The sequence below is a fragment of the Nipponia nippon genome, unplaced genomic scaffold (assembly GCF_047370975.1).
Source record: "Nipponia nippon isolate SJK-2023a ecotype South Korea unplaced genomic scaffold, ASM4737097v1 scaffold_12, whole genome shotgun sequence".
Lineage (NCBI taxonomy): Eukaryota > Metazoa > Chordata > Aves > Pelecaniformes > Threskiornithidae > Nipponia > Nipponia nippon.
Genome location: NW_028262313.1, coordinates 645945 through 669848, shown reverse-complemented (window position 1 = coordinate 669848; position 23904 = coordinate 645945). Strand labels below are relative to the sequence as shown.

Sequence of the window (23904 nt, the reverse complement as noted above, 5' to 3'; positions counted from 1 at the left end):
GGATCAGGACCCCAGGAAGGGACGGCCCCGGTGCCACCATCGCCCCTGCCCTGGCAGGGAGCATCGCTCCCGCTCTGTGGCAGCCAAGGGGGTCCCAGCCCAGCCCGGGGCAGAGCCAGGCGCCCCTGGGCTGGCGGCCCCTCCCGGGGGCGCAGGGGACACCGCGCCCGGCAGCAGGCCCAGCCTGCGGCAGAAGGGGCTTTGCCACGGCGCGCCCGTGGGGACAGAGGCCAGAGGGGTGCGCGGGGCTCCCCGCCCTCGCAGGCAAACGGCAGGACACTGCTCTGAAGACGCTGCTCTGAGCCCAAAGCCAGCTCTGCTCTGCCCGGCCTTGGGCCTCAAGGCTTCCCGGGACCCTTCCCACCCCAGGGGCTCTTTGAGCACCCTGGGGCTGGGAGGGGCGGGCTGGGTGGCGGGGCAGCCCATGGCACCCAGCCGGGCACCGTCCTGGGGCTGGGATGGAGCGGAGAGGGAGAGCAGTGCCGCAGGGATGCGGCTGCCCCAGCACACCAGGGCCACAGGGAGCCCGGAGCCGGCCGCGGGCAGGTGGAGGCGCAGGCAGCGGGGCTGCACGCACCCCACGCCGGGCACTGCCTTCGCAGCTCCAGGGCACTCCGGCTTTTGCTAAAACAAACACGAAATCCCCCCTGCTCCCCCATGACGTCCCCAGGGGCCGGGGGCGAAGGTTTCCCACGGCTCTTGGGGCAGGCGGGGTGGAGGGAAGCTGGGCTCCGAGCCGGGGCCACCAGCCCAGCGAGGGGCTCCCCGGCGTCGTGGCACGGAAACGCTCTCCGCTTCCTTTCCTCTTTTTCTTTTTTTTTCTCTTCAGCCTGGGGTAAATTCATGCGACGCAACCATGGCCCCGTCCGCAGGCGAGCGCTATCTGGCCGCCCCAGGGTGCTGTAACGAGGCCAGCGACAGCCGGGCCGCGTCCCTGGCAAGGTGACAGCGCAGGCAGCACCCAGCCCCGCATCCCGGCGGAGCCCACGCCTCCCTCCCCTCTCCCCAGCCGGGAAGGGCGCCAGCACCCAGCGCGCAAGAGCCCTGCGTGGTTTTGGGGTGGGAATCAGGGAGCCGCAGGGCACCCGCTCGCAACCCCGCGGGTGCCTGTGCCCCAGCCCCGCAGGGCGGCCCTCCCGGCCCCGGCACGGCCCGGCTGCAGGGGAGAAGGGCGATGGCGGCCACCCTGCCTGGGCCCCAGGGGACAGGCAGCGGCTTCCCCGGGCCGGCTGCGGTGCCAAGGCGGGAGGAGGCATCCCTGGCGCAGGGGACGCATTTCCTGGGAACAGCAGCGGCTCCGGCTCCTTCGCTCGGGCTGGGGAGCGCTCCTCTGGCTGGCGCGAGCGCAGCACGCGTGGGAGCGAGGCCCGGGGGGATCCCTGCCCGCTCCCCTTTCACCAAGAGGGTCAGGCCCGTCCCTGCGCCGGCCGCGCCGAGCACCCTGCCGTCACCCTCCGAGGGGTGGCTCGGGCAGGAAGAGGCAGAGGTGGGCAGGAAGGAGGCAGGGTGGCTGCGCGGGCGGCAGAGCCGGCTCCCAGCGCACGCAGAGCAGCGGCACCACCTCACAGAGAGCTTTTCCAGCTCGTCGGGTTTAGCAGAGCTGGCCAGAAGCGACTTCGGAGCTGCAGGTGGACCCGAGGAGCGGTGCCCCGTGGCCAGGCTCAGCGCAGCAGGCTGCGAGAAAGCCGCTTTAGCCATGATTAAAGAAAAAAACCAAAACAAACCATGTAAAAGTTATATTATGCATTAAAAAAATGGAGGTATGAAAGACAAAAAACACAGGGCAGGGGAAGCTCAGCCCTGACGAGCACCGGTGGCTGCTCCACCCCCTCGCCACACTCCCAGCCCCAAGCGGAACCTCCCCAGCCTGAGCCGCAGCGAGCCGCTCGCGCTGCGCGAGCCACTCGCGCCGTTCGCGTTACACCAGGCCAAACCACCCTGCCCCGCGCGGGGCCCCAAGGACAGGCAGGAGGGCACCAGCTGTCCCGGCCCCGGGGCGCTGCTGGGGCGGCCACGCAGAGTGCACGGACAGGCAGCCCCGGAGTTTTATTGCCACGGAAGCGGTAGAAGGTACTGGACAGAACCAGGAGCCTCTCCCAGTTCCTCCGCCCGCTCCACTCCGAGCGCCGGACACAGAGCTATCGCGCTCTCTTGCGCGGGCGGCGAAGGGGCTGCTCTTGCCGCTTGGGCGCAATTTCTAGCGCTGGCTTGGCTCCGCTGCCAGCTGCGGTGGTCATGTCGGGGACATCCTCGGCAGAGATGGGCTGGATGATATGGCCCGCTCGGGTAACGACGCGGGGGGCGGTCAGCTTCTGGAAGGCACGCTGCGTGTTCCACGTGGGGCCCACGGGCATCCGGATGCTCTGCTCAAACTGCTGGTGCCTCTCAAATGGGAAGGGCAGCTCGCTGACCTGCGGGGAACAGCATGGCGGGGTAACTCCCACAGCGCCCCGGCCCACGCTGCCGCCGATTCCCACTCACCCAGGACCCGCTCACGCTCTGCCTCCCGGCCCCGGCCCCGCTGACCACCTCCCTCCACCCCCTCTTCCAGCAGATCCCAGGGGGGCTGGCACAGCAGCCATCAAGGGAGCAGCCCTGGAAATTCCTCCTCCCTCCATCACCCTGCCAGCCTCTGGGTTGTCAAAGCTGGAAACTACATGGCCGGGCAGGGATTACAGGCAGGGATTCAGGACGTTTTGGGAAGGGGCCACGGGAAGGTCCTGGGCCAGCCTGGCTGCTGGAGCGCTCCCTGCTGCCGCTTGCGGAGGCCGGGTGTCACCCACCTGATGTGCTGCCGCGTGGATGTTGCGCTTCTCACTTATGATGACGTGGGGCAAGTGCCGGTCCTTCCTGGGAGGCGCCGGGGGCGGCTTGAGCAGGAACCTGCCGGGCAAGCGAGAGGTCAGGCCCCGGTGCTGGGCTGCGGCACGTCGCTGCAGCTCTTCCACACTTACCGTTTTATTTTCTTGGTGCTGGGCTTCAGGCCCGTGCCTCCCCACTCGCCCCAGCCCGGCAGCACCAGGTTCACCGGCTGCGGCTTCCCAGCCTCCTCTGCCTTGCGCTTCTCCCGGCGGAAGTCAGCAACCACGTCGTCCCCGGCAAAGGCCTCTGTGATCACCCCTCTTTGGTCGACACCACCCTCCTGTCGGGAGAGGGGTCAGTCCCCTGTGGCCAGCCCCGCCCCGGGGCCAAGGGGCAGGCCCGTCCTGCTCACCTCCTCCTCCATGACCACCGGCAGGCTGGGGCACTGAACCTCCTGAGACTTCCCGGCTAGCACGGCCTGCAGGCTGATCATCTTTTTCTTCTTCTTGGCTGGTAGCTTCTTGGCACGCCTGTCCCCAGCTCCGCCTCCCTCCTGCTGCTGCACTCGCTTCTCTGCTCTTGCGGCCGCTGGCTTCTCGGCTCTTGCGGCTGCTAGCTGCTCCTGCTCCTCCACGTGCTCCTCTGAGGCCAGAGTCTCGACATCCTCCATCGTCCGCACCCGGCCCAGCTGCTCCGACAGCAGGACCTCTTCCTGGGCCTGGGGAGGCTGCTCGAGCCCTGTGCTCGCCTGCTCCTCGGCACAGATGGGGTGGATGGGGCTGTTCCCCGCCAGTTCAGAAGCTGCCTCCGTCTCATCAGCACCTACGCGTTGGGGCAACAGGTGAGAATCAGCCACCCAGGAGTAGGGAGGGAGAGAGCAGGACAGCTGCGTGAAACCGGGCCGAAAACAGCCCCCACGACCCCCTTGTGTTTGCCCAGCCCCGCAGCACACCAGCCCCGCACTGCCCAGGCTGCGAGCTCCTCACCTTGTCCCTCGGGGCTCCCTGCCCGCTGCTGCCGCATGTGCCGTTTCTGGGCAAAGTCTTGTAGCAGAGCTTCCTCCTCCGACACCTCCTCCTCCGACACCTCCTCCTCCTCCATCTCCTCCTTGCTCTCCGCAGCACCAGGCACTGCAATGTCTCCAAGACTCTCCTGCACCTCAGGCTCCTCGGCTGGGCCGCTGGGCTTGCCCAGCATCCAGGGATTAGCTCCGCTGGCACCCGCAGGGATGGTGGGGAGGGTCACCGACGCGAGGTCCTCCTCAGGCGCGTCGCCCGGCTCCTCCTCAGGCAGCTCCACCCGCACCTTCTGCGTCAACTCCTTGTTCCTGGCCAGCTGCTCCTGCATGGCCTTGCGGGCCTGGGAGGGGATTGAGATGTTCCTAACGCAGGCCAGGAACAACACGCCCACCTTCCTTGCCCCTCCTCAGCTGTCTCCCCCTTCCCCAACCCACGTGGGAGACCTTATTGTGGCCTCTCAGTATAGAAAGGGGGCTTATAAGGAAGACAAAGAGAGACTTTATACCAAGGCCTGCAGTGGCAGGACAAGGGACAACTGCTTTAAACTAGAAGAGGGTAGGTTTAGGTTAGATCTAAAGAAGAAATGCTTTACGCTGAGGGTGGTGAGATACTGCAGCAGGTCGCCCAGAGAAGCTGTGGATGCCCCATCCCCGAAGCGTTCAAGGTCAAGTTGGACGGGGCTTTGAGCAACCTGGTCCGGTGGAAGGTGTCCCTGCCCACAGCACGGGGGCTGCACTAGGTGGTCTCTGAAGGTCCCTCCCAACCCAAACCGTTCTGTGATTCTGTGATCTCACCTCCAGGTCATACTTAGCCATAATGGCCCTGGAGCGGGCCCATTTTCCCTTGTTCTGGTGCTTGAGACTCATCCGCTCCTGGGGGGAAGAGGAAGAGAAGCATCAGAAAGGGCACCCTCGCGAGCAGGGACTTCCCAAGGGGTGGGGGAGAAGCGCAGAAGCAGCACCTGCATCCTGAGCTGCTCCAGCTCCTCCAGCTTTGCCAAGGCGGCCTCAGGGTCCGACTTGTGCAGCAGCTCAAACTCCTTTAAGGCCTTGCGTCTCTTGCTTTTTTTCAGCACGCGATGGTACCTGCAGCCCAAGGGCAGAGAGCCAGGGAGTGAGACCTCACGGTGCCGGGGAGGCCTTTGGGAACGCAGCGCTGTTTTGGGCAGGAGGCTGCCCGATACATTGCAGATCCCGGGGAGGAAGGGGGCTGCTCTGCCTTCCTCCGTGCTTTGGCCATGCCCACGCACCAGGCAGGGTTGGCTCCAGCGCCGCGGCCAGGACCCAGCCCTCTCCCACCGCACTGAGCCCAGCAACGGCAGAGCCTTACTTCTTGCTCTTGATCTTCTTCTCTCGCCGAGCCTTGGCTTCGTAGTAGGACTGCACGGCCCGAGCCTTCTGTAGCTCTGCCCGCCGCTGCCGGGCCTGCCAGGGAGTGCGGAGTGAGGGCAAGCGCCAAGGAAGGGGCCTCCAGAGCCAGGGCGTGGCGGGGGGGAAGCACTTACCTCCTCCAAGCTCATGGCCTGCAGCGAGGCCGCCTCCTCCGGCGTCAGGAGCGGGTCTGTGATGGGCTGCTGCGTCTTGTGGAGCAGTCCAAAGATCTCCTGCTCTAGAGGAGTTCGGGCCTGTTGGGACAGAACAGACACAGCAAGAGCACGATGAGAAGGACTGCAAGAGCCAGCGCTCCCCCAGACATCCCCATCCTTCCCGGTGCCCCTGAGCAGCTCCACGGGAGGGCCCAGAGAAGCATGTCCCCTCCTCCTGGGGTCACAGCCCCGCTCACGGGTCCCACACAACAGCCCAAGGCTCACTGCAGGCCCGCCCAGGCACCCTCCCTGCCATCGCGCCAGGTTAGGGCAGGCGGAATTCCTCCCAGGGCAGAGAAACAGGCTCGCAGTCGACAGGCAGTGCTGACCGGGTAGCACCGGACAAGAAGCACGCAGCAGAAGTTCCAGGCCACCACGTCCCGCCGAAGCAGAAAGAGACCTTTGGGCAGACCGAGGCGAGCGCCAGGTACGTCGGGAGCTCGGCAGGGGCTGTCTCTCACCCAAGCATCGGGACAGCTGGGAAAGCGCGCAGGGATGACAGCGACTCTCCTGCCAGCAGCACAACCCCCAGCGGAACTCGCATCCAAAACCAAAAGCATCCTTCTTTCACAACGAAGGTTGACAGACGCACAGGCTTCGGCAAACCAAACCCCGCCCTCTGCCTCAGCACAAGTGGCCGAGGGCTACTAGCAGGCACGTGGCTCAGCCCAGGGACCGGGAAACAGCAGACGCAGCCCGCGTGCCTAGGGCTGAAAGGCTGGAAAGAGGAGAGGGGACAGAGCAGGCTCCAAACGCTCTGCTTACGCCTTACCCAGCCTCTCCCAGAGAGCGTTTACACACCTGCTATGTGTGAGGAACACAGAAAACTTCCCTTTTCATCTTCCCAGTGTGTGCCTGCCCAGAGCCTTGGCTACAGGCTGGGCCTTCCTCACGCCTTCCTCGCTCCTCCCAGTGCAGCCAGGAGACACCGAGCTGCCCCAGCCAACCCCGGGAGCTGCGCCACACGTGACAGCACCCACCTTCCACGCCGAAGCCATTTGCTCCAGCGGGACGACTGTCGCAATCTCCTGCTTCAGAGGGAAAACCAGCTGCTCCGCCCGTCGGTTCTGCAAAACCACCTGCTGCCATTTGCCCACGTCTTTAGAGGTCCTGACGTAGGCAGCTTCCCTCACGACCTGCAGGCAGGGGCGAGAAGGGGAAAGGCTGTTGTAAAGAACACGAAAAGCCAGCTGGCATCGGCGAGGAGCAGAGGGGCGCGCAGGGGCTCGGCTCTACTGCCCCGGAAAGCCAGAACTCCCCCCCGCTGCCTGCGCAGGCCCACTCACCCGCTTTGCCTCCTCTTTGCTGAGCGGCAGCTCCACGGCCTTCTTCTGCTTCGCTCTGGTCAGCTCTTTCTTCACGCTGCTCAGGGCGGATTTGGGGCGGATGGGCTGCAGGAGCTCAGACAGGACCAGCTTCTCCCCAGCACCTACACGAGGTCCCGCGTGTCAGCGCGGGCATCGCCGAGTCGAGGGGCTGCAGCTGCCCTCAGCCCAAAGACCCAGAGCAGACGCGGCAAATCCCAGGCCGCCAGCGCTCTCCCAGTCAGGCAGCAGGAGCTCTGCCCGGTCTGCCGCGGATCTCACCTTTGCAGCTGACGTTGAACTCGGACACCTGCACGCTCGCCTCCGTACGCTCTGCCAGCTTCCGCCTGCGAGAGGAGAGAATGGAGCGAAGGGCGGCTCCCGCGCCCCGGGGTGCTTCTCCTCCGGTCCCCTGCCGCCGGCGGGGGGCACCGAGCGCCTCCCACCTCCCCGCGCCTGTGCGGCCCCGCAGGGGCGGCGACCGCTGCGAGAGCCCTCGGGCACCCCCACTCACCGCTTCCGTCCGGAGAGGGAGCTGACCGCCTCCAGCAGCTGCCGGTGCCGCCTCTCGCCGTCCTCCTGCCCCTGGCACACGGCAGACGCCGTTACAGAGCCCGGCCCGGCCCGGCAGAGCCCCCCGCCCCAGCGCGGAGCACGGACAGCCCCGGCCGGCGCTACCGGGAGCAGCGTCCGCTCCCCGGTGCCCCGCCACCGCCCGGCCTCACCCCGGGCCTCGGCCTGCGCCCGCCCGGGCCCCGGCGCCCCCGGCCAGGCCAGGCCGCCCTCCGCTGCAGCCGCCCGGGGGAGCGCCCGGAGCCCCGCATGCGGCGGCGGCGCCGGGGGAGCCCAGCCCAGCCGCGCTCACCTCATCCTCGCCCTCGCTGGCGCTCGCCGCCGCCTCCACGCCCAGCCAGTCCTCCGCCATCGTGCCGCACGCCGGGCCAGCCGGAAAGCGCCGCACCGCTCCCGCGCGACCTGCCAGAAAGCGCGCCGCTGCTTCCGCCCGGCCTGCCGCCGCCACCCGCCGCGCTTCCGCCCGCCCCGCCTGACGTCACGGTTGCCGTGGCAGCGGAGCCCGGCGGGCGGAGGGGGCCGCGCCCCGGACCGGGAGCCCCCGGGGAGGGACGGGAAGGGACGGGACCGGACCCCGCCGCGGGCCCGCGCCTCCCGCCCGGGCGCTGGTCACCGCCAGCGGCGCGGGGAGGTCAGCTCTGGGCGCTACCGGTGTCACCCGCGTCCTTCCCCCTCCTCCGCCCCCGCCTCGCACCGGGCGCACCGGGGGGGCCACCGGGCAGGGCCCGGGGGGGGGGGTAGTGAGGAGCCACGGGCGGCTCCCCGACGCTAGTCTCCATGGCAACGACAGCGGGACACGCTCCCGGTTTTCCCCTGGGATCCGCAGCGCCGGGCCAGGCCGGGCCCTGCCCTCTGCACCGGCAGCACCGGGGGAGCCCCCGGGACCGGGCCGGGCCCAACGGGGGGGGGGCGGGGGGCTTCACCCCGCGCCCCGCCCCGCCCCGCCCCCGGCCACGTGCCGAGCCGCGCGGCGGCCCCGCCTCCCCTTGTCCGCACCGGGGCGGAGCGGGGCCGCCGCCGAGTGACGTCGAGCGCGCCCAATGGGAAGGCGGGGAGCGGGGGGGCGGGGCGACGGGCGCGGCGGGGCCAATGGCCGGCGCGGGGCGTGGCGGCCCCTCCCGCGGCGCTGAGGCAGGCGCGGCCCGGCCCGGCGCTGCCCGCACCGGCCCAGGGTGAGCGGCGGCGGCGCGGCGGGCCCTCCCTCCTCCCTTCCCTCCCGGCTGGGTCCCGGCGCGGCCGCGGGGGCCGCCCTGCCCCGTCCCGTCCCCTCCCGGTGGGGTCTGCGCGGGGCCGCCCCGCCGCGCTCTCCCCGGGGCCGCGCCCCGCTTCCCCCCCCCCCCCCGCCCCGCCGGGTTTCCGTGGCCACCCCCCTCCCGGGGCGCGGGGGTTTCCATGGCGACGGCCGCCGCCCCCCGGCGCCGGGCCCCGCTGAGCCGCTCTCCCTCTCCCCGCAGCCCCCAGCCCAGCCCGGCCCCGCGGGGCCCCCGATGATGCCGGGGGCGCGGGCGGCGGAGGAGCAGCGCCCGGAGGTGTGGTGGTGGCGGCCGCCGCCGCCCCAGTGACGGCCCCGCCATGTCGGTGATGGTGGCGAGGAAGAAGGTGGTTCGGAAATGGGAGAAGCTGCCGGGCAGGAACACCTTCTGCTGCGACGGCCGCATCATGATGGCCCGGCAGAAGGGCATCTTCTACCTGACGCTCTTCCTCATCCTCGGCACCTGCGCCCTCTTCTTCGCCTTTGAGTGAGTTCCCCGCGGCGGCCGGGTGACCCCGCGGGCCGGGGCCGGGCTCGGCCGGGGCCCGGTGGCCTCGGGAGAGGGAGGGGAGCGTGGCGGAGGGGAGCCCGGCGCGGCGGGAGCCGCCCCCCCCCGCCGCGGGGGTCCGACCCTGGAGGTGGCGGGGGGGGGGACGGGCCCTCCCGGCGCCCTCCCGGCGCCCTCCCGGCGCTCTCCCGGCGCCCTCCCGGCTCTGCCCGCCGGCTCGGCCTCCCTGCCGCTGCGCTCCCCCGGCTCGGGGCTCACGCTCCCTCGCCCTGCGCCCGGCCTCCCTGCCCGGGGGTCGCGGGGCTGTGCGAGGGCACCGCCGCCGCAGCGGGGCCCAGCCCGCGTCCCTGCCTGCGTGCGGGGCGGCAGCCCCCAGCCCCAGCGGGGAGGTGACCCCGCCGGAGAGCTCGCAGAGAAAGGAGCGAGCTTGGTGGCAGCGGGGTTAGCGCTGATCCGCTCGCCCCGCAGCTGCCCGCCAGCTCGGCGTTGCAGAGTGCTGCACTACAGCAGCCGCTGCCCGGAGCCGAAGCCCTGGCGTTTGGGGAGGCTCCGCCAGCCTGTGAGAGCAGCCCGGCTGCCTCCAGACCCGCGGCTGAAGTCTCGGATGCTGCCAAAAAGAGCAGGACCTGCCCCCTCCCCACAGCCCTCCCCTGCCAGCTGGGGTGGGGGACTGATCTGGCCTTAGACTAATCCTACAAAAAAACCAAACAAAAAGGAAAAAAAAGCCCGTGTTTGCCTAAGCACTGATGTTGTGGGGAGGGGGCAGGGCTGCCCCTTCTGCCTGGCTTGAGGATCAGCCAAACAACTGTGAAACTTTCCTTCCTCTGTCTCCACCAGCATGTTTATGTTGTTCTTAGGGAGGCGAAGGTCCTAAACGGTGTTGGGTAACACAAAAGCTCTTTAAGCCAGGAAAGTGAGCAGAAACTGCTCGCTGGTTAAGCCCTGGCTGTTCCTCCAGATACAGAAAGCGCTCGGCCCAGGTGCTGGCCTCCTGGACGTCTTCCCCAGACCAGGGCACTTGTCTCAACTGCCCCTGGCCCGGCACTGCCCTCCCTAGCTCCTCTCGTTAGCGGGTATCGCTGCAGCCGTGGAAAGGGCTTTCCGGAACAGTCTGCCGAGGCTTGCCACATTCCAACGGCAGCGATGAAGTGGCTAACATCGGGTCTTGGTCAGGTACAAGACTGGTTTTTCTGCTTAGTTGTCCTGTAGCTTTGGGCGCAGGCGACGTACAGCTGTAACGCGAGGTGTTGGGGTTCCCGAGCGTGGAAAGCCGAAATTATCCCCAGCTCGGTCTGAATTCAAAGGTATGAAATGACACCACTCTTTGTTTTGTTGTTTGGGTTTTTTTCCCCATCTGAAAAATGGGGCTAAGGCTTCCTGCCTTGCAGGAAGAATTAATAAGTGTTGCTGCTCCAGAAACGCTTGCTGCGAGGGATAATTGCTCTCGCTCCCTGCGGAGCCTGTCCTTAGCAGAAGAGTGAAGCCACATCCCGCTCGGCCACGTTGGCCCTCGCCAGCTGCCCGCCGTGGTTGCGCGGGGCAGAGCCACCCAAGGCTGCCTTTCCTGTCCTAGGCGGTGTCGGCAGAGCCGGCGGCGCGATGGCTGGTTTGGCGCAGCGGGCGCGTGACTGGGAATTCCTCGAGAAGCCCCTTCCCGCGCGCCGGGAGGCAGAGGCCTCTGGAGGGGTCGCGCCTGTCCTTGCTCGTGCTGAGACGTCCAGGACGTGCCTTCTGCGTAGAGCCGGAGGGTGGTCTCTGCGGGGGCTGCCGGCCCAGGGGACGTTTTGTTGGGAGCAGAATTGTCTCTGAATTGTAGTTAAATCGTCTGAGTGGTTTCGACCGGGGAGATGAGGAAAAGTTTGGGAAAATCCAAAACACCCGTTTGATTCTCTCAATGCGCAACAGCTTAATGGTTTCTGTTTGAAAGAGATGGGTTCGTTTTGAAATTGTTTGGGGATTTTTGAATTTGGGATAGGGATGAAATGTTGCTTTCCCAGCCAGAAACACTCCACAACCTCCCTGTTTCACCGACCGAGCTGAGAAGATGAGCAGCTTGGCTGCTCGAGAGCCCTGCTTACCCTGCATGCCTTCCACGTGCGTTAGGGTGCTTCTGCATGAGGGTCTGGGCCTTGATCTTTTCACTGTGTTACCCGTTCGTTTCAGCTTTTGGCGGATTCTTTGGCGTTTGCGCAGAAATTCGTGTTTCCCCCTTAAAGTTTGTGCTATAGAGGAACGATTGGGGTTGTTAGGATCTGGTTCGGGAGAGAAGCAGACTGTGGTGGGTGGAGGAGTCCTTTTAATTCTTGTACGCTCACTGCAGGGGTGCCTGTGTTGTGAATGCTTATTTCATTCAGCTGAATCACTTGCGCAGTCACACCTTGTCTAAACAAGGCTCGGGGATGCCTGAAGCCCGAAAATGTCTCGCTAGGTGATAGGAGCCAGTGCGGGTTTGATCCTCGCCCTCCAGGCTGCTCTGGCTCGGCTCTGATTACAAACGCTGTTGCCGGAGAGCCGGTGGTGACTGGCATCGCACGTCATGAGATAAGCTGCCGCGTTCCTCGCTGAAAGAGTCCTCCCCAGCCGTGAAAGGACAGCCTCTCTGTTTGGGCTGCTGCTGGTGGTATTTTTTTTTTTTTTTCCCCCCTCCAAGTAGCTCCGATGCCATCGGCTCATCTGCTGTGTCTCAGTCGAACGGTCTGAAGCCACCTCAGCCCCGCCTGCGGGAATTTTTATGTTTTTATCCCCTAGACCACAGAGCCGTGGTCTGGAATCGGGTAAGTCTTTTCATCGGACAGGACCCAGAGGGCTGACGGAGCGATCGGCGCCGCACCTGGAGATCCGGCTCCTCCCTCCCAGATAAAGCAGAGGGCCGCGGAGCTGTGCTGGCTCCTGGGGAAGCGCTCTGCAGCGACCGGAGTCCTCTGCCCAAGGGCACCTCTCTCGCCACCGCCTTGGCAGAAAGCAGCTCCTGCTGCTCCGGGGCTGAGGCTGGTCCCTGCAGAGTCCGAGGCCTATATTTAATTGGGTCTACTCCGTGACCGTAATGTGTCACATAAAATTCTGTTTACTGTCCTCTTGGCGTTCTTTCAGACACTTGCTGGGTATGTCAGCTTTCGTGATAGGGCGCCTAGTTGTCTAACTGTGTTTGTGGTATTCGAGCACGAGGAGAAGCCCAGGTAAAGCACTTAGTGCAATCCGTTGGGGAATTAAGATGATGGGATGTAGCGTCCTCTCTCTGGCTGCTGGGGGTTTCCGCGTTGCAGTTTGCCAGCGTGTCTGTAACGGCCCTCCTGAAGGCAGAGTTCTGCGTTCAGCTCTCCAGAGCAGCTGCAAGAGAACTGCATTTCTTTTGTCTTCAGCTTTTCGGCACGACCGTTCAACGTTTGTAAATGTTACAGGCAAGATAGCGCCAGCAATGCCAGGCTCCTGAGCGCGGAAAGGAGCTGCTGTTTGTTTTTCCAATAACCAAGCACGTTTATCACTTTTTTTTTTTCCTACTTTCTTAGCTACATAGAGATTGCAATTTCTTTGTTTTCTGATGAGTTGAAAAAACCTATGCGTGACCCTTCCTTCATGTGACTTAAGTTTGGTTTTTTTGGTTTTTTTTTTCCCCCCCAAACTCCAGAGATCCAAGATTTTGCACTGAAAAAGAGGTGCTTCTGAGATGGCCTTTACCTCTGGTGAGGTCTACGTCAAGCATTGTCAAAACTTACACGCGAGCTGATTGGTGCTTTTTAGTAGTTATAGTTTCTCTCGATAGAGGTAAACTTGTTGGTATGCAGAGTTCAGCTCGTGTTGCTCGTGAAGACGTGTTTCTGCTCCCGGGTTTTTGAAGTGCGTGCCCTTTTTCTTGTACGTGGGCTCCTTTTCGGAAGACGACTTTGCTCTCCCCGCAGCGTGCACGTCCTCCGTGGCCCCACCGTTCCCCACGTGGGTCTCGGGGCGCTCTCTTGCCTGTGCGGAGATTTGAGCGTAGCTGGGAAAAGAGCAGTAACGTCGGCGTAACGTTTCTGTCTCCTGCCTAAAGTCGGCTGCTGCGCCGGTTGGGTTGGAAGCACGTGGCACGTGCTCGCAGTGGAGCCGCACTTGAAGCGGGTCTCCAGCGAGCGTTTTCTGTGTCGCTGTTGACAGACGGGGAGAGTTTCTGTAGGCAGCTCCAGTTCTGCCCGAGTGCTGCTTGGGAAAGGGCCCTGAACCGTAGCATTGCAGTGCAGCGGTTACCCAGGTTTTCGGAGCAAGCGTTTCCACGCTTACCGCAAGTACATCAGCTCCTGGAAATCGTCCCAGGTCTGGGAGATGCAGATGACTGGAAGTGCGCTGGTGAGGGTCAAACATTTGGTAAAGATACTACTTTGCTTCGCTAGCGTTCGGGACAAGCACGCGGTGTGGTTATGCGTTAGCTTAGGAAAGTTAAATAGGTGATTTGCAAGTGAGATGCAAATGAATTACAGAGCAGAGCTTGCGCTGAACCCTGGAGGGACCCGGCCGTGAGATGCGCTGCCTGATGGCCGTGGCTGAAGTCCACTGCCATCGGGGCTGGCCGTTTGTTTTCCCCTTCCTCCGGAGCTTTGCTTAATGCGCTGGTTACAACAGACCTTGCCAAGTGGTCGCGAAATAATGGCTCAGGCAGTCCTTGCGCCGTGAACTCGTGGCACCTCCCAGCTGCTGCTGCTGGCTGCTCCCCTGCCCCCAGTCGGATGACCTCTTTGTTTCAGCCTTTCTCACCCCCAGCCCCCCCAGGATGATGAGTTGTGATAGTGCTGTTATTGTCTGCTATTAGATGACAAAGTGCTCAAGAACACAGATATTGCACTGGGAGCGGAGGAGGAGCAATATCCTTACATGCCAACAGTATGTCTCTGTTGACTCGCAGCTTTCCCGAACAAAAGATCTTTAAAATGTCTGTTACTTAGCACTGTAAATGAATTGCCGAGCGTAATCGCGCTGTAGACAAGACGTAGACCGAAGACTCCCCAGCGCTAGTGAGTACCAAGTCAGAACCTCACACGGTGGCCTTACCTGTTGCTCAGCCGTTCTGGACGGCACTCGGCTTTCTCTGCCGTGGCGGATGCGCTGGGCCCGTTCCCTGAAAGGCGCCTTCCTAAAAGCAAGGCTCCATCCGCAGGAGGCACGCGGTGGGCTCAGTGTTGGCTCGTGGGATGCAGTTTCAGCGCGGTGGGGGTTCGTCTCGCACAGTCATGGCTGACCTCTCCTCCAGGCCATGTTCCCGCCGAGGGGACGCAGCGGCGGCGCTGCCAGCCCTGCTGCCCGGGGAAGCAGGAGAGCCCTGCTCGGCCCCTGCTGTGCCAGGGCACGTCTGAGCGACAGGGTTGAGCATCCAGCGCAGTGCCTGGATGTTTGCTTCGTGCTGGAGGGACGATGACAACGGGATGGTGGCTTCGCTGAGCAGACATCTCATGCGCTTCAGTGAACGGTGGCTGAAGGAGCTAGCGTTAATATTTCCTTGTGTGAGGTATCTTTTCCCCATCAGACAGGAGAGCAGGCCTCTGGTGTTTTCTGGGGCTTTGTCCCTGTCCTCCCCGCTGCCCGCCTCTGGGCAGGCAGGCAGGCAGGCTGTCTGGGATTGCTTCTCTCCCCTCCTGAACTGGGGACCTCACCTGCCCTGTGCCTGTGCCGCGCTGGGAGCTGGATGGAAGGGCCGGACACCGGCGGGATGGTGCTGCTTCCCTCGCCACGGCAGGGAGGACGGCCGCGCGCTCATGTCTTTCACCTCCTGACGTTGCAGGCTTCTTCCCATTCCCACGCCGCGCTCTGCGACGTGGTACCATCGGTCCTGGGGCCGCTCTTGCTGTGCCTCAGGGGCAGCAGGGCTTGCCGCGTCCCCGAGGGGCAGGTTTCCTTACAAAGATGCATAGGAAACGGTCGGCGGGCCCCCGAGTCGCGTCCCCCGCCTGTGCTTGTGTGCAGATTGAGGGGGGACCACGCCGGTCGCTGCAGGGACTGATCCTGTTTATTCCTGAGTGCTGCTGTGTAAAGCTTTCAGGTCTGTGCCCGGGAGGGTACACCCGGCACGGATCATGTGCTTGCAGGTAATAAATCTCTTTGCTGACAGTACACTGAAGAAACTTGTAAGGTGTTAGCGTATATCTGAGGCTGGAAGCTCTGGCGAGGTTTTGTCTCAGCTTTAAGACAGTTCATGAATCCATATTTTAAGCACGTAATATGTTCATGTTGTTACAACAGTTATAAAAGCTGTCATGTCAGCTGGACAAGGGTCAAGCTGCAGCCCTTTGAGGCGGACCGTGTCCAGCTTTTGGAAGAATAAACCCATATTCCTTCCTAAAATGAGATCCAAGGTTTCTGTTTAATCGCTGACTGGCTTGCAGCATTCTTTCTAGACTTTGCCCTTGCAAAGGGAAAGCAAAGTTATCTTAGGCAGCCTAAAGACGGTAAGCTCAGCCCTCTGGCCGCGCAGCCTGGCCCTTCGAACGTAGGCAGGACTCTGCACACGGATGACTCTAAGGGTTATGTTGTTTCGGGTAACGGCAGAGTTTGTGGTGTGTAAAATTAACAACGGTGGTTTAGGGGACAGGCCTCCGTCGCTGTGTTGCGGCTGTGGCCAAAGCACGCTGTAGCTCCGGTACACAGCCCTCCCTGTACCTCGTCGCACGCAGGGGACAGTCGCTGGGGTCAAGCAATGGCAAATTAGAGCCCGGTGAGCCTTCCTGCAGCGGATGGTGGGCCTGCGGAATTCGGTGCTGCAAAGGAGCCAGCTGGAGCTAGAAACTTTACTGCGTTCAGAGAAGCTATGGGTGGGAAGGCTATCCAGAATTAAATAGTTAATGCTATGGATGTTGTAGAAATCGCCTTGCTTAGGGCGACAGATCCGCTGGGCAGGATAATCCCATGCCTTTCACCACAGTAGCCTTGCGCTTTCTTGGAGAGCAACTGCGGAGAGCAGGAGTCTGGGTTGGATCCACCCCTGCGGAGTCAGGGCTTACTGGAAAGCCTGGGTACCCAGCTGCGTTGGGAGGAGCCTGGGGAAGCAAGGTGCGCAGGGAGAGGTGAAACTTCGCACAAGTGTTCCCTTAAACCATAGAAAAGCTCCATAGGAACTTCACCCCAACATAAATGGGGGTTTCTGAAGGAATCGGGGTAAAAATATGTTTCCTTTCAGCCCAGTACGTCTCTAAACCGTGACGTCTGTACAGGCCGCCTGCACAGCCTGTGCTGCAGTGCCTGTGGAGACCTGTTTGCGGGTGTCCAGAAGCGACATGGGGCACAGTGAGATTAATCCCCTTCCTCCCTTTGCACCGCCTCGATCAGTGGGATTAGCAACATAAATTCCTCATTGGACCTCTCTGTGTTTATAAAGCAAACAAACCTTACGCCGTGTTTCCTCTCTCGAGCTGGGGCCGGAGCCTCTCTACTTTATTTGGAGCTTTTGAGTCCCTTACCTCAGAAAAGTCAAGGGCAGCCAGACGCCTTGCTGCACGGGAACGTTGCACTTCCACGTGAATCCGTTCCCGAGAAGCACAGGACGCAGTTCATCCCTGGAAAGTAATTTCTGTGGTACTGGAAGCTGCTGCCTGTTTAGGGGACAGCCAGAGATTCCCACCGTTGCGGTGTGCTTCCGTGCCTTCCAGCTCCAGTGGTGGGCTCTCAGACCAGGCCTTGGGTGCTTCTCCTCGAGGCATGGTCCGTCCCCCGGCAGCTGGCTGCAGCGGGGCAAGATCCCCCCAGCCGGCTGCGTTTCTAGCGTCGCCCGTGACTCTGAGCAAAATGGGAGCTGGAAACACAACAGAATGCTGGAAAGCATGCTGTGCCTGGCTGGTTAAAAACATGGCGGTACTTTGATCGTGGCTGGTCGCGAGAGCTGCACCAGGCATGTTTCCCTGTGGTGGAGGGATCAGAAGGAAGCGCTGAACAGCCTCTCTTCTCCAGATGTAACCAGTGTTCAGAGAAGTCTGGACTCTGGTGCCTTGCCAGGCTGCCAGGCCCTGGCTCAGGCGGACCTTGCGGTGGTCTGATTCATCGCCTCCCGCCGTTCCTCTGCAGGTGTCGGTACCTGGCAGTCCAGCTCTCCCCAGCCATCCCCGTGTTTGCCGCAGTTCTCTTCCTATTCGCCATGGCCACACTCCTGCGGACGAGCTTCAGTGATCCCGGGGTGATCCCGAGAGCCCTGCCTGACGAGGCAGCCTTCATCGAGATGGAGATTGGTGAGTGCGGAGCCAGCTGAGCTGGCGATGGCTGGAAAAGCTTCTGTATTTCTGGCGTATCTCTAGGCTACATTCTCTGCAGAGCCTTTCTTCCTGGCTGGCCTTCCAAAAGTGAGGATTGCCCCAAATGGGGCACCTTACCACCTGCTGGCTAATTCTGCTTGGCTGAGTCTCAAAAGGATGGTGCGATGTGCCTGCTTCCCTTTCTGGGAACCTTTTCACATGCTGTTTTCTCTCTTGTAGCTGTGTACATACAAACTCGGTTTGCTTTTGGGAAGGGGTGCAGGAAGCTTGGTGTGGGCCCCTTGATCCTTCAGGTAGAGAGGAAGTTTGGTGGATGCAGGTCTGTACAGTGACCCCCTGCCCCGACCCCTCTCAATATGCATGAAAGCTCTGGCATCCCTTTCCTGCCTCCGAGCTGCCAGGTTGGCTCTGGACCGTGCGAGCAGAGCTGCAGCCGCTGGCTCTAGACCCAGCAGGCTCTGATCCCACTGGTAGGAAAAGCAGGGAGGCGAGTTGTCGTTCCAGGCCTGTCACGTAGCAGCAGGTCTGATCTCTGCTTGGTTTTCTCTCTCAGAGGCCACCAACGGGACCGTGCCCCAGGGTCAGCGCCCGCCCCCGCGGATTAAAAACTTCCAGATCAACAACCAGATAGTGAAGCTGAAGTATTGCTACACATGTAAGATCTTCCGTCCGCCCCGTGCCTCTCACTGCAGCATCTGCGACAACTGTGTGGGTGAGTAGAAGAGGCCGTGCCTGCTCCCGCACCTGGGCGTTAGGTGAGCACCGTTGGAAGAGAGCAGGTGAAGATCTGCACCCGGTCTCACGCTGCGCCTGCTGAGCGAGCCCAGGATGGTGGGCTGCGAACAGACGGGGGACAGTCTGCCTCATCTCAAGGAGCTTGAGATTTGCTCAGAACCTGAAGCCAGATGGTTCGTCTTTGCCAGTACTTCTTTGGCAATAACTAGTCTAACATAAGCTTAACTTCTCCATGTAAATGTGCAGTCCGTCTTTGAGTTTCACTGAACTGCTGGCCTTCCTGGGCTAGAGGGTTCCAGTGGAGAGCCGTGCCTTGTGTGAAAGCAGCTCCTTGCAGCAGCACGGAGATTCTGCCGTTACGTTGAGTGCCCCTGGTTTTTGTTCTCCTCAATGCATAGCAGATGCTCTCGTCGCCCTTTTGCGTATCATAACTGGCTCGTGTTCGGCATCCCTTCTCAAGGAAGAAATCCCATTCTTTCGGATCCCTCTCTTCTGCAGGTTCCCAGCCCTTTGGGTGTTTATGCCGTCCCTTGAACCCTCTTCTAATTATTCTAGTGGCACATGGGTTAGATAAGAACTGCTGAGCCCCCAGGCCTTCATCTAACCTGTGTGCTGCTGTAGTAAAAGCTGTTATACCTCAGGTTTCAGGGAGAGAAGACATGCATGGGGCCAAGCTCTTAAACTCTATCTTAAAGTGCAAAACGACTCATTAGTGAAACGGTTTTGCACTTTCTTGCCTGGCCTCCCCTCCTGGAAGGGGGCCATGATATGGGGCCCCGAGTTAGCAGAGGGTTGGACTCGATGGCCCAGGGAGTCCTTGTCAGCCTTGGAAATTCTTGAGTTTGGGGCACAGGAGTAAGCGTCTGGAGGCAGGCAGGGCCCTGCTAGAGCAGCACTGATCTCCATCTTCGCTTTCACAGAGCGCTTCGACCATCACTGTCCCTGGGTGGGCAACTGCGTGGGGAAGAGGAACTACCGCTATTTCTACCTCTTCATCCTCTCGCTCTCACTCCTCACCATCTACATCTTCACCTTCAACATAGTCTACGTAGCACTGAGTGAGTCTGGCTGCCGAGAGGTGGATGGCTGGGCTGGCCAAGGGTGAGGGGGGATACAGATGGTGGTGCGAACCCAGAAGTGATGGAGTGGGAAAGGGAACTGGACTCGGTGTGATGTTCCAGACAAAAAAAAAAAAAATCTCTCTCTTTGTGTTGCCAGAATCTCTGAAGATTGGGTTTCTGAACACGTTGAAGGAAACCCCAGGGACATATCCTTCTACTGTGCGGAGGGGTTGGCTTCTCCAAAGCTGGGGGTTAGGGTGAGCTGCATCATGGAGGGACTGGAGTCTTTCCGGGGATTTTGCCCCATGATTACAAGGCGAGGATCCATTTTGTGGCTTTTGGGAGGAGGGCAAAACAGAAAACCATGTCTAGGAGAAGAAGAGAAGTTAGGGTAGTGTGCCTGGGGGCAGTGACAGGCTGTTCCCAGTCCTTAACTCTTCTCACTGTACTGGAGGTGCTCATCTGTTTCTTCACCCTGTGGTCGGTGGTGGGGTTAACTGGGTTCCACACCTTCCTGGTGGCACTGAATCAGACAACCAACGAAGACGTAAGTAGAGTCTGTCTTTTCCTCTGAGCCATCTCCGTTTCTCATCGCTTCCTCGCGGTGTCACGGCTGCGTCCACCTTGCTGACGTGCCCTGCAGGCCGAGGCAGGGCTCCGTGGGCTGGGGGCGGGTGTTGGTGGAGCAGACCTGAGCTTGTGCCCTGACTGTTGCAGATTAAGGGGTCCTGGACTGGGAAGAACCGCGTGCAGAATCCCTACAGCCATGGCAACATAGTGAAGAACTGCTGTGAGGTGCTCTGTGGGCCTCTGCCCCCCAGGTAAGCTCTCGAGGGGCAGCCCTGCCTTTCTCGCCCCTGGAGCCCAGTGCGGGACCCTGATGAACTCCCCTTGCTTGGGTGCAAGACCTGGCTGCTCTTCTGCCAGCGCTGTGTGTGTTGAGGGCTTCTGGAGGTCACCTGGGGCACGGCGCTTCCTCTGGGGAGGAAGGTCTTGTGTTGCATTCCCTGCATATCTTCAGTGATTCAAGCTTGTGATGGGCTCCCTATCACCACGTGCTTGGGAAGCCGGTGGAGGAGTGGGTCCCCTTCCCTTGGGCAGCGTATGGAGCGGAGGCTCTTTCCAGGGTGCTCGTTCCGGCGTGCTCCCACCCTCTGAACTGGGCTGCTCTCCAAGGGGCCTGGTTTTCACAGGAGGAACATAGAAACTGTGTAAACTAGGTTTGGGCTGTGCACAGCCTGTTTTGGAGAGGAACCCCTTCCCCTGACGTTTGTCTTTCACCAGCACTTTTCCTGCCAGGAAAAGAAGTCGGCTTCGGGGGAAGCGTGGGTCTCTGACGGCGTGATTCTGTTCTTGCAGCGTCTTGGACAGACGGGGTATCTTGCAGCAAGAGGAGAGCACAGCTCAGGAGGAGTCGTGCCCACGGGGGCCCAGCGCTCAAGAGCCCACCGCTGCTCAGGGCCCGGGTGGGCAGGAGGAGGAGAGCGGCGCTCAGCAGAAGGATGGCAGCCTTCCTCGCCTGAGTGCCGTGAGTGATTCCCTCTGGGGGGGTGAGCGGGCTGCGCCTGCTTGGAGTTGCTGGTGCTTTGGGCAGCAGAGAGAAAGCCGATAGTGTGACTTAGCAGGAACAAAGCAACACTTGGGGCTTTGCTGAGAGGCTGCCGATGAAAAGCCTGTTGTGCTCTGGCCCTGGAAACCAGCATCTCTGTGGAGCTGGCTGGGAGGGTGCTGGGCTCCTCTGGCTCCTAGGGAAACCTCAAAGGAGATCACAGCTGGCTGCGGTTTTGGAGATGTCAGCCCGGCCGCGAGAGCACCCAGGAGCTGGCACCTATGGAGGCTAGGAGGGGTTGAGGAGGGCTGGGAGACTGCAGGCATCTTGTTTTGGCACTGAGTGGAAGCTGAAGGGCTGTCCCTGGGAAGGGCCCTGCCAGGTGTGGGGTCTCCACCCTTGGAGAAAGCCGTTGCCCCGTGGGACATGGCCCCAAGCAGCCTGCTCTGTCTTTGAAATTAGCCCCGCTTTGAGGATACGATTGGACAGGAGACCTCCAGGGCGCCCTTCCCCCTTACATTGTTCTGCGAACATGGTGGGAAATGGCTGGGCCTACTCCTGCTTAGGCACAGGCTGCCTGTTTCTCCGGTGGGAACAGTCCAGGCCACTTCTGCTGGAGCAGGCCAGGGCTCCAGGTCTTCATGAAGCTGCTGTTTTGCCTGTTTGGTGGCCCCCGGTTTCTCCTTTTCCCAAGCACAGCTGAGACCTCTGCCTGGTGAAGCTGGAGGCAGGAGCAGGGCAGCGGGGCCAAGTGTCTGTGTGCTCAAACAGATGCTCTCTGCTGGGGTGTATTCATGCAAGTCACTGCTGTCTTCTCTCTCCAGGTCCCTGCGCCATCCCTGAGCAATGCTGAGATGCCAGAGGAGAAGCAGCTAACGTCTGGGGAGCTCCCGGTCCCATCCCAGGACGCTGGGCAAGCAGAGCACTAGCCTCTGCTTGAAAGGGAGAACTTTCTTGTTTTGTCTAATCAAAGCTGGAAGTGATTGAGGAGAGGAGGAGATGGGCTGGATGGCAGGCAAACGATTCCTCATGGCCATTTTGCTTTAGTTATTATTCACCTCGATGCGCAGGCGGTGCGGGCTGGTGCTGGCCTTGCATGGTGTCAAAGGATAACGAGCGTGAGTGGCCCGCTTTGGTCACCAAGGGGCACTCACCACCACTGAGGCTGGTCTCCTTGCAGGCCGAGGCAGGACCTCTTGCTCTGCAGGTTGTCCTGGATGCTAAATACCGGCTCGGTGGCCAGGGCTGTCCCTCCGTCTGGCCCCGACTCTCTGCCGAGACAACTTGTGGTCAAGCAGCTCAGAAGCGACGTTAGGGTTGGCCTGCTCCCTACTGCTGAGGAATCCTGATGGGAAGGGGAAAGCGATTTATGGCAGTAGCGTCCTCTCTCCCCTCCTCCCTCCTTCCTCTAATCTGTGGCATTGTTTTATTGGTTAACGTGGCAGGGGTTGTCAGGAGGCATTTTGGTGCCAAAAGGGCCAAAACAACCGGGAAGGTGTTCTGCTGGCAACGGTTTTTAAAGTAGCTTCCTTCCCGTGCTCCTTCTTTTCATGTGACTTAGCCGGCGCGAGAGCAGTTGTGGCGGGGGCCCTCCTTTGCCTCCTTCCCGGGGGCTCACGCTGAAACGGGGGCGCGAGGGAAGGAGCGGGGCAGCCCGTCTTCCTGCCGCTTGTCTCCGCCCCGCACCGGCCGCAGAGCGGTTGTGCAAGGGGTGTATCAAGCTGCACGGGAGGGTCTGCCCGTGCCACCGGCTTTCCAGCTAGTGCCGGGGCTGCGTTTGCTCCCGGGTGCCCGCGCCGAGCACAGGCGTGCCCTCCCCTTGCCCGCCTGGCTGTGGCGCGCCGCTCGGCTGCCGCTCTGCAGAACCTCAGCCCCGATTCTGTGTCGTGTCCCTGTGTCCCCCCTGCCTTGCCCTGCGTTTCTCAGCCATCCTCGGCTGGCTTTCAGAGCCTCGAATCTTCCCTGGGCTTTGCCGGCTGTCCTGAGACTGGCTGGGTGGCGTCGGCCATCTGCGCCTCCTCGGCGGAGGAGGGAGGAGAGGCCCCCGTGGCGGTGGCAGACCTCTGTGCCGTGAGCGCTCCTCTTCCTCTCAAGGCTCCCTGTCCTGCGCCTGGCAGCCGGGCTGGGATGAGCCTCATGTCTGCGGGGTCCCCGCAAAGGCTGGCGATGGAGGGAAGGCTGTTTTTGTGCTCTCCATCCCCTACGACGAGTGCTGGGTACTTCTGTGCCTCCCCGCAGACGTGCGGTGAGTGGGTGGCAGGTGGAGGATGTCCTGCCAGGGCAGTCCTGCTTGTTTCTCTGCGCTGCTCCTGCCTGGCAGCGTGAAGTTGCTGCTCCTCCTTCCCTGGCCTCAAATGCCATCCTGCTTTCGACAGTGGCGTGGAGCAGAGCGAAGTGGGGAGCCTTGTCCCTCCGGAGCCTGGTGTGTGCCTCCCAGCTCCCTCCTCTTCCTTGGCCCCTTGCAGCGTGGACCTGGGCCGTGCCTGGCGGCGGGTGAAGTGGGATTCACGTGGCGGCCGGCGCTGCCCCCTCTCCCATAGCGCTGGGGTCTCCCCTCCTGGGGGAGAGGGCAGAGCTGCCGCCCTGGGCTCTGGCAGCGGGTTTGGGGTTGCCCTGCAGCTGCCTTCAGCGGCTCCTGGCTGGCGCTGGCCAGGGAAGGAGCCCTGGCCTCCCAGTGCCGGCGGGGCCGGAGCTGCCTGGCTCGCAGCCACTGCCACCCTGCAGCCAGACCTGGCCCGTCCCCGCGGGCAGGGGGTCCTGGGCCCGGCCCCGGGCCGCTGTGGTGGCCCCCCGCGCGCCCCGCTGGCGGTGGGAGCTGCCCCTCCTCTCCCACCCGCCCCAACACGCTACTGACCAAATCTCAAACTCATTGTGAAAAAGTGTATTTTTTGGTTTTACTAATCTATTTTCTAACGCGGTGTGTCGAGTGCTGCCTGCTGGGGCCGTCGCGGATGCTGCCTGCACCTGTGGTTCCTGTCTGCTCTGTTCAGGTTCTCCGTGAAGGAAGTGGGGGTAGGGCGAGGGTTGGGGTTTCTTCATTTTTTTTTTCTTCTTTTTTTTTTTTATTTTAAAACAATGAAGGAAACTTAATTGGTTTGAAAAATGGCTGAGCTGTAGCCTCTGCCTCTGTCTGTGCCTCCCCAAGCCGCCTGCCTCTGTCCCCTTCCCTGCGGCTTTCCAGCCTCTACATCTCGCGCTTCCAGGGTCTCTTCTCTGCCGTGTCCTGTGTCCCGCTGTCCCCCCACGGCGGGTGGAGGGGGGTCTCGTGCGCAGATGCTGCAGCCCGCGCTGAGCAGGGACAAGTCCCGGCGG

General features: G+C 62.1%; 2 protein-coding genes across 6 annotated transcripts; one reads left to right on the top strand and one right to left on the bottom strand.

The window, feature by feature from the left end:
- Positions 1–1723: 1723 nt before the first annotated feature.
- UTP14A (UTP14A small subunit processome component) lies at positions 1724–8145 on the bottom strand. 4 transcript variants are annotated; one of them, XM_087748876.1, is made up of 14 exons: positions 7576–8145; positions 7225–7295; positions 6993–7057; positions 6693–6835; positions 6387–6542; positions 5326–5445; positions 5151–5245; positions 4783–4906; positions 4616–4693; positions 3789–4161; positions 3215–3624; positions 2955–3142; positions 2784–2883; positions 1724–2411 (listed from the first exon to the last, which is right to left on the bottom strand). In XM_087748876.1, exons 1-14 carry the CDS (start codon positions 7633–7635, stop codon positions 2139–2141), a joined length of 2256 nt encoding a protein of 751 aa, XP_087605002.1. In that variant the 5' UTR covers positions 7636–8145; the 3' UTR covers positions 1724–2138. The 4 variants fall into 4 exon arrangements, with proteins under 4 accessions (XP_087605002.1, XP_087605003.1, XP_087605005.1 ...); XM_087748877.1 differs by lacking the exons at positions 6993–7057; positions 7225–7295; positions 7576–8145 and having other exon boundaries at positions 5071–5245; positions 6693–6831; XM_087748879.1 differs by lacking the exons at positions 6387–6542; positions 6693–6835; positions 6993–7057; positions 7225–7295; positions 7576–8145 and adding exons at positions 5868–6124; positions 6208–6363.
- Positions 8146–8355: 210 nt separating this feature from the next.
- Positions 8356–23510, top strand: ZDHHC9 (zDHHC palmitoyltransferase 9). Of its 2 annotated transcripts, XR_015702477.1 has the most exons (11): positions 8356–8455; positions 8738–9022; positions 17063–17223; positions 17801–17959; positions 18903–19040; positions 19201–19249; positions 19488–19590; positions 19761–19864; positions 20403–20571; positions 21417–22837; positions 22968–23510. XR_015702477.1 is itself a non-coding variant. In XM_087748231.1 (10 exons), exons 2-10 carry the CDS (start codon positions 8856–8858, stop codon positions 21519–21521), a joined length of 1155 nt encoding a protein of 384 aa, XP_087604357.1. In that variant the 5' UTR covers positions 8356–8455; positions 8738–8855; the 3' UTR covers positions 21522–23510. The 2 variants fall into 2 exon arrangements, 1 of the variants encoding a protein (XP_087604357.1); XM_087748231.1 differs by having other exon boundaries at positions 21417–23510.
- The last annotated feature ends 394 nt before the right edge of the window (positions 23511–23904 follow it).